The sequence below is a fragment of the Myxocyprinus asiaticus genome, chromosome 28, assembly GCF_019703515.2.
Source record: "Myxocyprinus asiaticus isolate MX2 ecotype Aquarium Trade chromosome 28, UBuf_Myxa_2, whole genome shotgun sequence".
In the NCBI taxonomy this organism is placed as follows: domain Eukaryota; kingdom Metazoa; phylum Chordata; class Actinopteri; order Cypriniformes; family Catostomidae; genus Myxocyprinus; species Myxocyprinus asiaticus.
Window position 1 is genome coordinate 9,185,759 of NC_059371.1, and position 12,230 is coordinate 9,197,988.

The following is a 12,230-nucleotide window of genomic DNA, read 5'->3' on the forward strand; positions in this document are numbered from 1 at the left end:
ATAGTTTATTATCATCTAATTTGAATACATATATGCCCAAACAATATGAACTATAGTTTTATATATGCTAGTTGCCATATATCAGATTTCTGTACGGGAAGGCATATGAAATACCTTTTAACTGTCACTGAAAATAAGCATGAAATACTTTTATTTTGGTATGTTCATATTAACATTATTTGTTAAATCAAGTTGAATTATAAGTATTATTTTTACATAGCTTCAAAAACTATACTCATACATACATCCATCCATCCATATTCTACAGCCGCTTTCCTATGTAGGGTCGCGGGGAGAGCTGGAGCCTATCCCGGCTGTCTCTGGCCGAAGGCAGGGAAACACCCTGGACAGGTGCTAGTCCATCATAGTAGAACAATACAGCAACAAGCATATTTCATGTACATTTGATCTATTCACCTATAATTTTTATATAGTCATCTTATTTTTTGATTATTTGTCATCTACTCCTTGAAAAACACTGCAGGTTTCATGAAGGCACAAGCTGCCACATTTAAGAGCAAGCGCTCATACGGCTCACTAGCACACCATCTCATGTTTTAAGTCATTTTAAGTTCATTTTGATATGGACGTGACCAAAAGTGCTGTTGTCCGTGCCCGTTAGTTGTTCACTGTGCAAATAGTTTCTCCTCTTACATCAGTTCATGTCATTCATGGCGATCTGTGGAGACCTGCTTCGAGGACGAGCTCTCTAGAGGCAGGCACTGTCGCATTGATTGATTGACAGTGTATTGAACGAATCAGCGCTAATCGGAGCCAATGTCTCCCCTCACGTGACTTTTTGCTGTATTCGGTGGTTACCCCCAACCCCCATCCCCCCCACAGATTCACACCACGCTTTAAGACATCAGTGAGATTGCAGTGAGCTGAAGGGAGACTTCAGAGACGCTGCCTCCCTCTGAAACTTTATCCATTGGTTGTTGCTGTTTGACAGTGTCTTTAGAAAGATGACTGCTATACACATTATTTTAGCTCACATTTTGTAATAATTTAATATTTTATTTATGCAGATTTTTCTCACCCAAATTTTTGAGGACACATTTCCTTCGTTGCCTACTCAGAGAAATCGCTACTGATATGCATTCATGCACATGCCCATTGTTGTACATATTGGTACTTACGCCTCATGCAATTGGTTGAGCCGGTGTTGCTGTCAGGCCTCTCAAGCAATCAGAGTGATGTTTTGATTGTGCCACAGAGGCCTTTACACTTTACACATAGAAAATACATTATTTAAATAGTAGTTTACATGTTTACATTGGAAATCAACCTACAAATGGTTTACTGTATGTGTCCATGCACATTGAGCTGATGGATTTTATCTTGCAGAAATAAAGTCAGAAACAAAAACAGAAAATCCAGCCTCTTATCTGTCATTAATACTCTTGAATACACTTAGGAAGAGGCCTGGCATCCTTTTAAAGCAGTCATACTAGTGATCACAGTGGTAATCTGTTAAAAGTGTCCATCAGGAAACCATGTATCAGACTGATTCGATAATAACGCTGCAGAAATCATTCTGGTCTTAGAAAATGGAGCTAACCTCACTGCAAATAAATAAATAAATAAAATTAGGCTCATTTTTCTCACACTATTGGCAATTTATTTTCTTGTTTTAAAGGTGCACTAAGTTTTTGCTTATTAACAATTTTTACACATAAATACATGAATAGCATTTTTTTTAAATATGCTGAAAATGATATACACACATGAGATGATGACTCCAGTCATATCAGTAACCCAATAAAAGCTGTTTAATTTACATGGAGCGTGTCGCCCCCTCATGGGCGCTGCCATGTTGACAGCACATGACTGTGTTTCATGCAATTGAGATACTACCACTAATAATGACAATAATAATAACATGTTTACTTTATATAGCGCTTTCAGCCAATGCTTAAACATAAAAGTACAAGTAAAAAAAAAGAAAAAAGCAAACCAAAAAATAAAACAACAAACACAATATTCTTACTACGGACAACAACGGAGCCCAAGTCAACATTAGTGTGATCCACCAGACAGTCCGAACACAGTGAGTGCAAGTGGAAAGGTAAAATGTTCAAACAAGAGGTCCCTGCTGGAGTCATGAAACAAATCGCTATGACCTGCAGCACTCACTGCATGGATCAAAGATAAACAGCACGATATCAAACGGCAAGCGTGAGCACAAGGCGGTGTTCAGCCGGCAGAGAGCTCAGACTAAAAGTAACAAAACAGAAGACAAACAAAAATCTTCGGTGTGAAGTGGCAGCAAACATAATTCCAGTTGGCTATCCAGGATGTTGGGTGTCAGTAAAGAGTCCAGAACCACAAGTACTACTGGGACCGATGGGATGAGTAAGAGCCAGCTAAAATCTTACTGAGTGCACCTTTAAGCATAAATCTGATATAATGTACTTTCTGTCCCCTGAAAACACAGTGCATATATTACACACACATGAGAGAGTGCTTTCAATACACCAAACAGGCAGAATATCCCCTCTTTGTTAAAGCAATATAAAGAATGCTTCAGTGAAAAACAATTTTACTCATTAAATTGGACATCTAAATTACTTCTGTTTTATTCTACTGTACTAAAACCACATAAGGACACACGTAAAGGCCTCTTTTCCACTCTGGATTCTGCTAATTTTATGTCTAGTTTGTCTCATAGGGTCATTGAGTGTACAGGGTATATTTGAGATGCAGACATTATATTTTGGCACAAATCACAAGTTGAGAGCACAAGGTGCTGTCACTTAGACACTCTCATAGCACGTGGATCAGCTCTAACCAATCAGATCTGACTCCATTCATGACCTGAATAGTGCTTTTGTAACCAGATGTCATTGCCGAGCTTTTGGCATGTGCGATAAACAATATTGAGCTAATATGTGCAGTGTTGGATTGTGGAAAGGCTTAGGATGTGTGTGCATCACATGAAGGGAGAAAATGCTAAGGGATCATCAGTAAAGAGCAGACCGTTGCTTGCTTGAATATAGTGAAATTATTTACCTTAATATATATATATATATATATATATATATATATTTATTTATTTTTTTAAACCCCTAACTCTCAAACATTAAACTTCTTTCTTTTAAGGTCACCTTAGTAGTGCTTCACATTTTAAAACGTGAATGATATCATGATGGCATGATCATTAAACACTATGTTCACATTATTCTGCTGAACATAGACATCAGAGCTAACAGTACTATTTATCTCCTCCAGGCATGTCTTTGTATTATATTAATGGGAATTCTCCCCTTGAATGTCTTATGAATAGATAGCCTATACATGCAATAGAGACCATGGATCTAAGGTCCAGCACTAGTCTTGCATGTAGAAAGGATTTCCTTTTGAGTCAGTCATAGTTCCTCTGGTCACTGGAGCTTTGTTTGGAAATCTCGGCCCTTGGAGTCAGTATCTGAGTCATACTCGGGTGTGGTGTAGTTTAGCCATCAGTAATAATCATTTTCCTTTTTAAGAAAGAACAAACTGAACAGCAAACACAGGCCTACTTTAAGTCAAAAGAAGAAATTTGTTCAAAGAGGTTTTACACACAACTCCTTGTATATAAAGATAACTTAAAAGCATAATATTATCACTTCATCAAATATTTTGTAAGGTTTGCTTTCCATTCATTTATTACATTATATGAAGTTTATGATTTAGGAACTTTGAAGATGCATGCCATGGTAGAACTATGTGTTTCAAATTATCACTGTACTTCACTTAGTAAAGCAGCTCTTTAAAGGTCCAAGTGCAGTCTTGTAATAAATTGTTTATATTATAGTTATATCTCTTTTAGTACAGGCAGAGACAAGACACCACCAAAATATCTCCTATAAATATTAAATATAACAAATCTAACATGTAAAATTAATTACTCCATAACTGTATATCCAAGACCTAAAATAAATAATAGTACCATTGCAGGATGTAAAACACATTTTTTTAGTTGCTAACAGTATGTCTTATTGGCCATGCAAAAATATTGAAAACCCCCACCAAAAAATCTTGTCAAAAACAAAAATTGTCATAACCTTGTAAATGATTAACCTTTTTATTAGGGAAATTAAAAAAGAAAAAGGAACAAGGAATTTATATGTAAAAGTTTGTCACTACAAAAGTGTCTTAATTATCAACTAATTTTAAAGTTACAAAATGACAAATGGATAACGTATTTACACTTTAAATGGTTAACTCAGGTGGAATCTTGAGCGACTCTCTGAAGTTTGTCCAGCAGTTGTGCAATAGTGTCTGGGTCACCATCACTGGACAGTCTGCTCAGTGTTGGAGTCCAGCGAGCAAGAGACGAGGTGGCGAGCTGTGGTTAAATTTACGTGAGTGTACGGTAGCTGTCCTGAGCCCTGCTGCGCAGCAAGCTAAAAACAGATTACTGTTTATAAGCAAGGGCTCCCCCATTAACAGATCAAACTCTGTATGTTATTTCCACCATTTTATGTCTGGGGTGACATTTATATCTGGCCACTCTGAGGGATTTAGGACTAGCCTTCTGGTTTTGATCTGTTTACCTCTCTGAATAAAGGTTGAGATGAGGGCTAGGAATTCACTCACATCTGTCAGAAAAGGAACTGATATATGAAAATACAAATGACTGACCAGTGGTGTGCAAATTAGCTGTTTTTGAATACTGATCATAACGGTTTTAGATAATGGCAACAGTGTTTACAATTCAAACTATTTGATGCATTTGAATATTTCCGTTTGCTGTTTGGATGACCGCCAAATCTGCAGACAATTAAGGCATGTTCAGTAGTTTCCTTATCAACTTGTGTAACATTGGTTTTTGAGTTACCATTGGGAATTAGTGCATAAAGTGCATGTTGGTAAGAAACTGAGGTATTTACACCATGTAATAGTGGATAGGATGATGCACCACCTTGAAAGCATGCACTTTACTTGAGCTTATTGATTCAATGACTGATGAAGGTAGAGGGATATTGGAGTTTGATTTGTTAAGTGCAAAGTAGTATCTCAATATCTTCTTTGTTGATCAAGTTTTATTTACTGATAATTATTTGCAAACTTAAGATGAACAGAGAAAGCATAGTTAAATTTTATCAAAAAGAGTTGTTCATTTCGATCTCCATCAACCCCATTTCTGTGAGCTAAGATGCTGTGTGAGGTCAGTTATTTCCACTTGGATGATCATTTTGGTATAGCTTTGCCTTGTTGAAGTGAAATGACAAAACTAAGTAGAGCAATCTCAAAATGTATTCAAACATGTGTAGATCACGTTTGGCTTCAGAGGAAAGAAAATGTGTGCGTTCATGTGTGCATTGTATTATTGTGACATATACTTCCATATCTGGGTGAAAAATTAGGTCCATGATTCTACAGAATAGACACAATTCTTTCCAAAGCTCATTCTTTTCTTCTTAGGAAATAATTAACTGTGATAAATTAGAGCAGACACCTAATTGCCAATACATTTCATATTGCAAGGGGTGTCTGGCACATATTTATTTATTTTTATCTTTATTTTTATTTTTTTTTCCAAAAAGGTAAGGTTTGACATGCCTGACCAAATTTAGACATGGGAATGGTCGATTTCTGAATTATAGACAAACACTTTTTGTTTTTACCTACAGAAATTGTGTATTATTTATTTAATTATCAACAATTAAAATAATATTTCTTTGGAAGTTGAAAAATTTTGCAAAACAGTTGCAAAAATATGAGGGCTGCACATGAACTAAATTGCTATTAAAGACAGATTACTATGTAATAGCTATTAAAGATAACTTCTGACCAGTAAAAATCACTCAGCAAACATTTTTCCCTAGATGCTTCTAGAAAGCATTCCAAAATAATTTACATCAGCATCCATTATGTAAACATTATTTAAATTAAATTGAGCATAAGTTTGACAGCAGATTCTTCCTGCTGAGGACTTCATTATTTCCTAGAAGTAAAAGCATGATTGGTTTTATGACAACAGAGCGCTGCTGTGAAACCAAAGTGTGCCAGTAGAGGAAGTTTTCTGGCAGGCAACTGTTTAAAAAAGAGACTGTAATTTATCACTGGTCCCTTATGCACTAACACTTGTGCAGGAGAGCAGTATAGCATCTTTAGAGTGGGTGTGCGATAGAGTGGGTGTGTGATAGAGAGAGAGAGAGATAGAGAGAGAGAGAAAGAGAAGAGAACAGGGAGGAGGAGGGTGTGTGTGGTTGAATGAGAGCGGGGGAGAAAGGGGCGGGCCTGTTTTTGCATCTGTCTTTTCTGTCATTCTGCTGCTGCACACCGAAGCAACAAGACACACTGCTGGAGGGAGGAGAGAGATAGAGTCAGAGAGGAAGAAAATGAGTGGCTGGGAAGCTCTAGAGCAGCTGCAACAGAGGCAGTCTAACTAAGAGGTGCCAAATGCTAAATTCACATGCTAAATACACCAGACCATACGGATAACGTCTTCAGTACAGGATGTACCAACCAGTCTTTCTCTATGTGTGAAAGGAGAGATAGTGTTCCATGTGATAAGGATTTGGAAGCAAGCGGCAGAGCTTGCGTACATTGCACAGTTTTTTCTCTATTGTGAAACCATTTGACTCACTGATGCTTTCACATGGTTTTATGCAGGAGGAATGCTTGGGGGTAGCCCAAGAGGACCAGGAGTAGATCTGGAGACTGAGAACACCTCCACAGACAAAACCCCTCAGGGCCAGGCAGGAGCCAAAGGAGTAGGGGGCATGGCTGCAAAAAGGGGCAAGTCAGGGCTCCCACAAGCTGCTACTCGGGCTGAACTGAAGGTCTACCGAGGAGGGAACTCTGAGGGTCATCTTCCAGTGCCAAGCAACCTGCGCAAACCAAAGTCCTTGACCAATCTATGCGTGCTTACTGACTCGGAGAAGAAGATGCACCTGTACCAGCCTAAATGGTCGGATGACATGGACAAGCCTGAGGAAGGTCAGAAGAAGTCTGGCAAGCTCAAAGATGCTGGAGGGGGCACCGGAAAGCGTATCCCACTCTCCAAGAATCTTTCCAGGTCAGAGCATTCACTCTTTCAGGGAAAGCCAAAACCCTTTAGTCCTCCTCCTTCTAACTTGAGGAAACCCAATCGGATACCCAGGGGTCCTTATGCGGAGATCAAACCCATTAGCAAGGCTCAAGAGCTGGCGGATGATGGAAAGTCAGATGATGAGATCTTGTCCAGCAAGGCTAAAGCTAATGGTAAGAAATCTGGTACCACGGGAGCAGACACCCCAGGAGGTGGCAGAAGCAAAGATGCTTCCGTACCTGAGGAAGGGGATAAGACCTTCCTTAAGGTGGATCCAGAACTGGTAGTAACTGTACTTGGAGACCTGGAACAGCTTCTCTTCAGTCAGATGTTAGGTAAGTACTAACAAGATATGCTAATCTGCTTGACGAGGAATGATATTTTTTTAACCTTCTTGGCTAAAGGATCCAGCATCACCACATCTCCATAGCTCAGCCCAACCCTGGTCTTGCTTATCAACCACCTTGCTTTCTATTCCATATCCATTCTCTGCTGCTCACATTGCTATGCACACTTATTCTATTCATATACAGTATCTGTTCTTGCGAAGCTGTACCTGCATGTCAGTCATTATTGTCAATTTTTGGTTTCAAACACTGTACTGATGCATTGAACAATCTCTGCAGCCCTTTTTTTTGTTTACATTGCAAGCTCAGGTTTTGCATCTGTGCACATATTGGGCGAGACCAGTGGGTTCTCCAATCAGGGGGGTAGGGGGTTCATAACAGGACTATATTTGATTTAGTATTGTACCAGTCACAGTGAACCTATACCCTGCCCTAATCTCCATCACTGCACCCTCAGCTTTCGTTCAGTTGTGTTCCCTTAGGCTGTGAATTGTTTTACTTATGTTCTTTGTAGTTGTTTTATCAATTTTGCATCAATTCAGTTTTAATTCAGCATGCATTATTGTAAACAATGTGGACAAGCTCATGCTCACGCATGATATGTTGAAATAAATGGTGTTTGATGCCATAGCAAGTGCTTAAAAATAAACCAAATTGGGTTAAATTGTTTTCAAGTCATGGTGGACAACATATTTAGCCTTGCCACTGGTACCATTGATCTCTGGGGGAGTTGACAGATGGTCCCCCTCTCCTTTCCTCTCTCCCCTTCCCTCTCCCTCTTTCTGTTACCGGGGGACTTAAAAGGGGGGTCACACTCTTTGAGAAGGTCAGTGACTCAGAATGAGATGACAAAGACACACAGATATTGTGTGTTTTGTTTGTATTTAAGAATACATGAACTATTTGGTGACTTATTAGCTGTTTACCTTTCTGTAACCGGATTGGTTAGCTATTTTTTTGTCACCTTCCCATTCTAGTCATAGCTTTTCACAATCACAAGACATTTTAATGTGTATTTAACAGGGCTGTAACCACCATTGAAACTGATTGATGGTCCACCCCCAGTATGGACCCTTTTCACAGACTGTGATGATACATTTCCATATTAATTTAGCAGGGTAAATCTAGCTAAATCTAATTTAGTTTATTAATTTATTATTATTTAATATACAGTTATAGCACTACACTTTGTGTAATATTACTCTAGTATTAATTAAAAATAATAGTCAATACTGCTGCTGATGAAGCAATTGTAAATGTAGCATCTTTCTGTCATAATCCATCTCTATTTTTTCCTCTTCTTGGAAGTCTTGAAATATAATAGTGTATTTTTTATTCTTTGCTGTTGGGAATGCAAAAATATATTTGCTGTTGTCTCCTAAGTATCTCTACATAGTAGCAATACTTCTGTGCTCCACCAGTTATATGAAAATTTCCTTTCAGAATAGTGGATTCATATTTTTTTTTATTTTTTTTATTTTTTTTTTCGATGACTGATTCTGGACATTTGACATTTTGACTACATCCTTTGTAATTGACATATTAAAGTGATGATTTTAGCATGATTAGCTATCTCTCAATAATCTGCCTCTGAACAACTGTGTACATTCTCAGTTTTAAACACCAGGGTGGCCAGAAAAATGGTGTGAAGTGGATATATTGTGTCGAGATAGGAGAAAATGAAATTCAGTCTATTAGTTATTCTCATTTCCTTTCCTTCCCCGGAGCTTATTTTGACCTTGTGGTACCTGGCGAGAAGGGATAGGCTGAATTGAAAATGTTAGATTTATACTGTACTGCCAATACAGATTTTATATTCTTCTCAACTTCTTGGCGGCTGCACATCTTTGATTCTTTTGGTCTGTGCTGCCTGGTGGGGTTAGCTGAGCAGGCAGAGGTTTAAAGCCTCCCTCAGGGCTTTAAAACACTGTTCTTTGCATGCATGTGTGCCTGACTGCATTAGTGAAGTATTACCCCCTTGCCTCTGTTGTTTGACCTCTACAACAAACTCATATACAGTACAAATGAAATGTGTATGTCATTCCTCCAATCAGTGTTTCTGAGGAATTCTGATTGTTCTGTAAAATCATGTTCCCTTACGACTCAGTACACTTGACATTGCGTTCTGCTAATGCATATGGGGAGTGTCCTTCTACACAACCTAGTTGAAACTTCTCTACAATAACGGCAATTGTAATATTGGCTATGGTGTTTGAGCCCCACCCTTTTAGGCGCGAAGTTGTCCGCCATAAAATCAGGTATGCAAACACCATTCCCCAGAATTTCTTCTTTCACGACAGTGATTCATCTCTTATCTAAAAGCCCTCTACTACTTTGCCGTCACATACACGAGTCAGCGGGTGGGATCTTCACGGCAACAAGAAGACTCTCCTCTACCCTGCAGTGTTCCAGCACACATTTACTCCGCCTTGGTGCTTCGCTGGTGAATGGCCCGCTTCAGCTTCCAGGAGTTTTGTATCCTTATAAGGCTATTGTGTTATTGTGTGTATATATATATATATATATATATATATATATATATATATATATATATATATATATATATATATATGCACGTGCCCTATTCAGCTTGCTTGCACAGCAATTCCACTCTTCTCAATAATGTGGACCACTGGGAAGACAAAAGTTATGCCCAACTACCCCCCCGAAAGAGGCAGTGGTGGCACATCTATGCCCGGTGAGTAGCAGGACATGGAACCTACGCGCCGTTCATCTTTCTAAGCCATGTCGACTAACATCCGCACTGGCTGGAAAAGCATACTCAGTGGCAGGCCAAACTGGTTCAGCACCCCACGCTATGACGGTGCTCCAAATTTTCCAATCTAAGCTCCTCAAACAAATGGACGAGCAAGGCTATGACCCAGAGACGTTCAAAGAGCTCTGCACTGCTACGGACTTAGCGCTGCGTGCCACTAAAGTCACTGCACAGGACATTGGCAAGTCAATGAACTACCTGGTAATTCTGGATCGTCACATCTGGCTGACCCTTACGGAAATGCGTGACAAGGAAAAAGCCGCTCTGTTGGATGCTCTAGTGTCTCCAGCCGGCCTCTTCGGCGGCTCTGTGAATACATTTTTTGTGGACAAATCGGAGCAGTACTTCATCACAACCGGCTTGCTCCCGCTCTGTCTCGGGCCAATGCCGGATAAAAACCCCACACCAGCTGCCTCAGTGCTGCCAAAAGTCACTGCCGAGCTGCTGGTAATGCCACCCAAGCCGTGGCCTAAACAAAGGCAGCTGCCTCAGTGCAAGCCCCATGCCGATGGGAACCTCCCCGCAGCAAAAGCACTCCTGACACATAAAATGCTGTTCCCCTTTTTCCCTCTGCTGTTTGTCGGGAAAGGAATATTGTTGTTCAAAATGTTGTTCAATATGTTGTTTTCTGTGTCTCACATTAATCACATGCAATAAAGTTTGCACATTATGTACAACCTCTTCCCAATGGTAAGCGGCGCATTATATCTTGTATGAACATACAAAGATTGCAAAAAGAGTACAGCGCTTGCACGAGACACTCACACTTCTTCAGTAAAGGGCTTTCCCACTTCAGAGCCCACACATTTTGCACAACTGCTTCCCAATGGTGAGAGGTGCATTATATCTTGTAATGAACATAAAAAAATTGCAAAAGAGTACAGTGCTTGTTGCACATGCACGAGACGCTCACACTTTAAAAAAAAAAAGTGCTTTCCTGGGGCCTTGGTAGCTCAGCGAGAAAACATTGATGCTGACTACCACACCTGGACTCACGAGTTCGAATCCAGGGTGTGCTGAGTGACTCCAGCCAGGTCTTCTAAGCAACAAAATTGGCCCGGTTGCTAGGGAAGGCAGAGTCAACTGGGGTCACCTCCTTGTGGTCGCTATAATGTGATTCTCGCTCTCGGTGGGACACGTGGTGAGTTGTGTGTGAATGCCGCAGAGAATAGCGTGAAGCCTCCACACACGCTATGTCTCCACAGTAACGCGTGATAAGATGTATGGATTGACTGTCTTAGATGCGGAGGCAACTGAGATTCATCCTCCTCCACCCGGATTGAGGAGAGTCACTATGCCACCACGAGGACCTAGAGGGAATTGGGCACTCCAAATTGGGGAGAAAAGGGGAGAAAAATAAATAAATAATAAAAAAAGAGCTTTCACATTTCAAAGACCACACATTATGTGCAACCGCTTCCCAATTGTGAGTGGCCATTATATCTTGTTATGAACATACCAATTTGCTCTCTGTCCCATTACACATGGCGAGCTCTTACTGGCATTCCGAATGGGTGCTAAAAATGATCGAACATTGTTATACGATCCAATTTGCAGTGCTCACTCCACTGAAAATGAACGGTGTGCGTGTTTTGAATTACCTCAGCGACTGGTTATTACTAGCCAATCAGATGCACTATTAAGCAAACATAGAGACTTGCTGCTTTGCCATATGGAAAATCTGGTCTAATGTCAACTGGGCAAAACCACAGCAACTTTTCTCCAGCCAGTAAATCTCCTTTTTAGTTCATGCGTGTGCACCTCATGAACAAGCGCATACAGACCATTCTTCGGTGTCTGTTTCAGTTCAAACTGAAAAAACATTACCATTGAATTCATTTCATTTTCATGTGCATCGCAGTGACTCGCCACTGTCTGGCTGCTCTAGAACCATGGACAGTGCCAGCCTTCTACCAACAGGGTGATATGCTGGGTCAAGTTTTCAGAAGGAAAGTGCCAACCACAAAAACGCAAGTATGCGTTTCCCTCGGTTTGCCTCTTTCATTCTGTCATCAGCAGAGGACATGGAAACAGTTCTGTTAATTGCGCCGAAATGGCCCAATTAGTTGTGGTTTCTGGAGATGGT

The 12,230-nt window shown here is 40.0% G+C and overlaps 1 protein-coding gene across 1 annotated transcript in view; it reads left to right on the top strand.

The window, feature by feature from the left end:
• Nucleotides 1–12,230, top strand: part of LOC127419277 (neuron navigator 1-like) — a 168,513-nt gene that overhangs the window by 14,783 nt on the left and 141,500 nt on the right. The window contains exon 3 of the mRNA XM_051660556.1: nucleotides 6,604–7,356. Coding sequence (XP_051516516.1) covers nucleotides 6,604–7,356 — 753 coding nt within the window. The remainder of the gene's footprint in view (nucleotides 1–6,603; nucleotides 7,357–12,230) is intronic.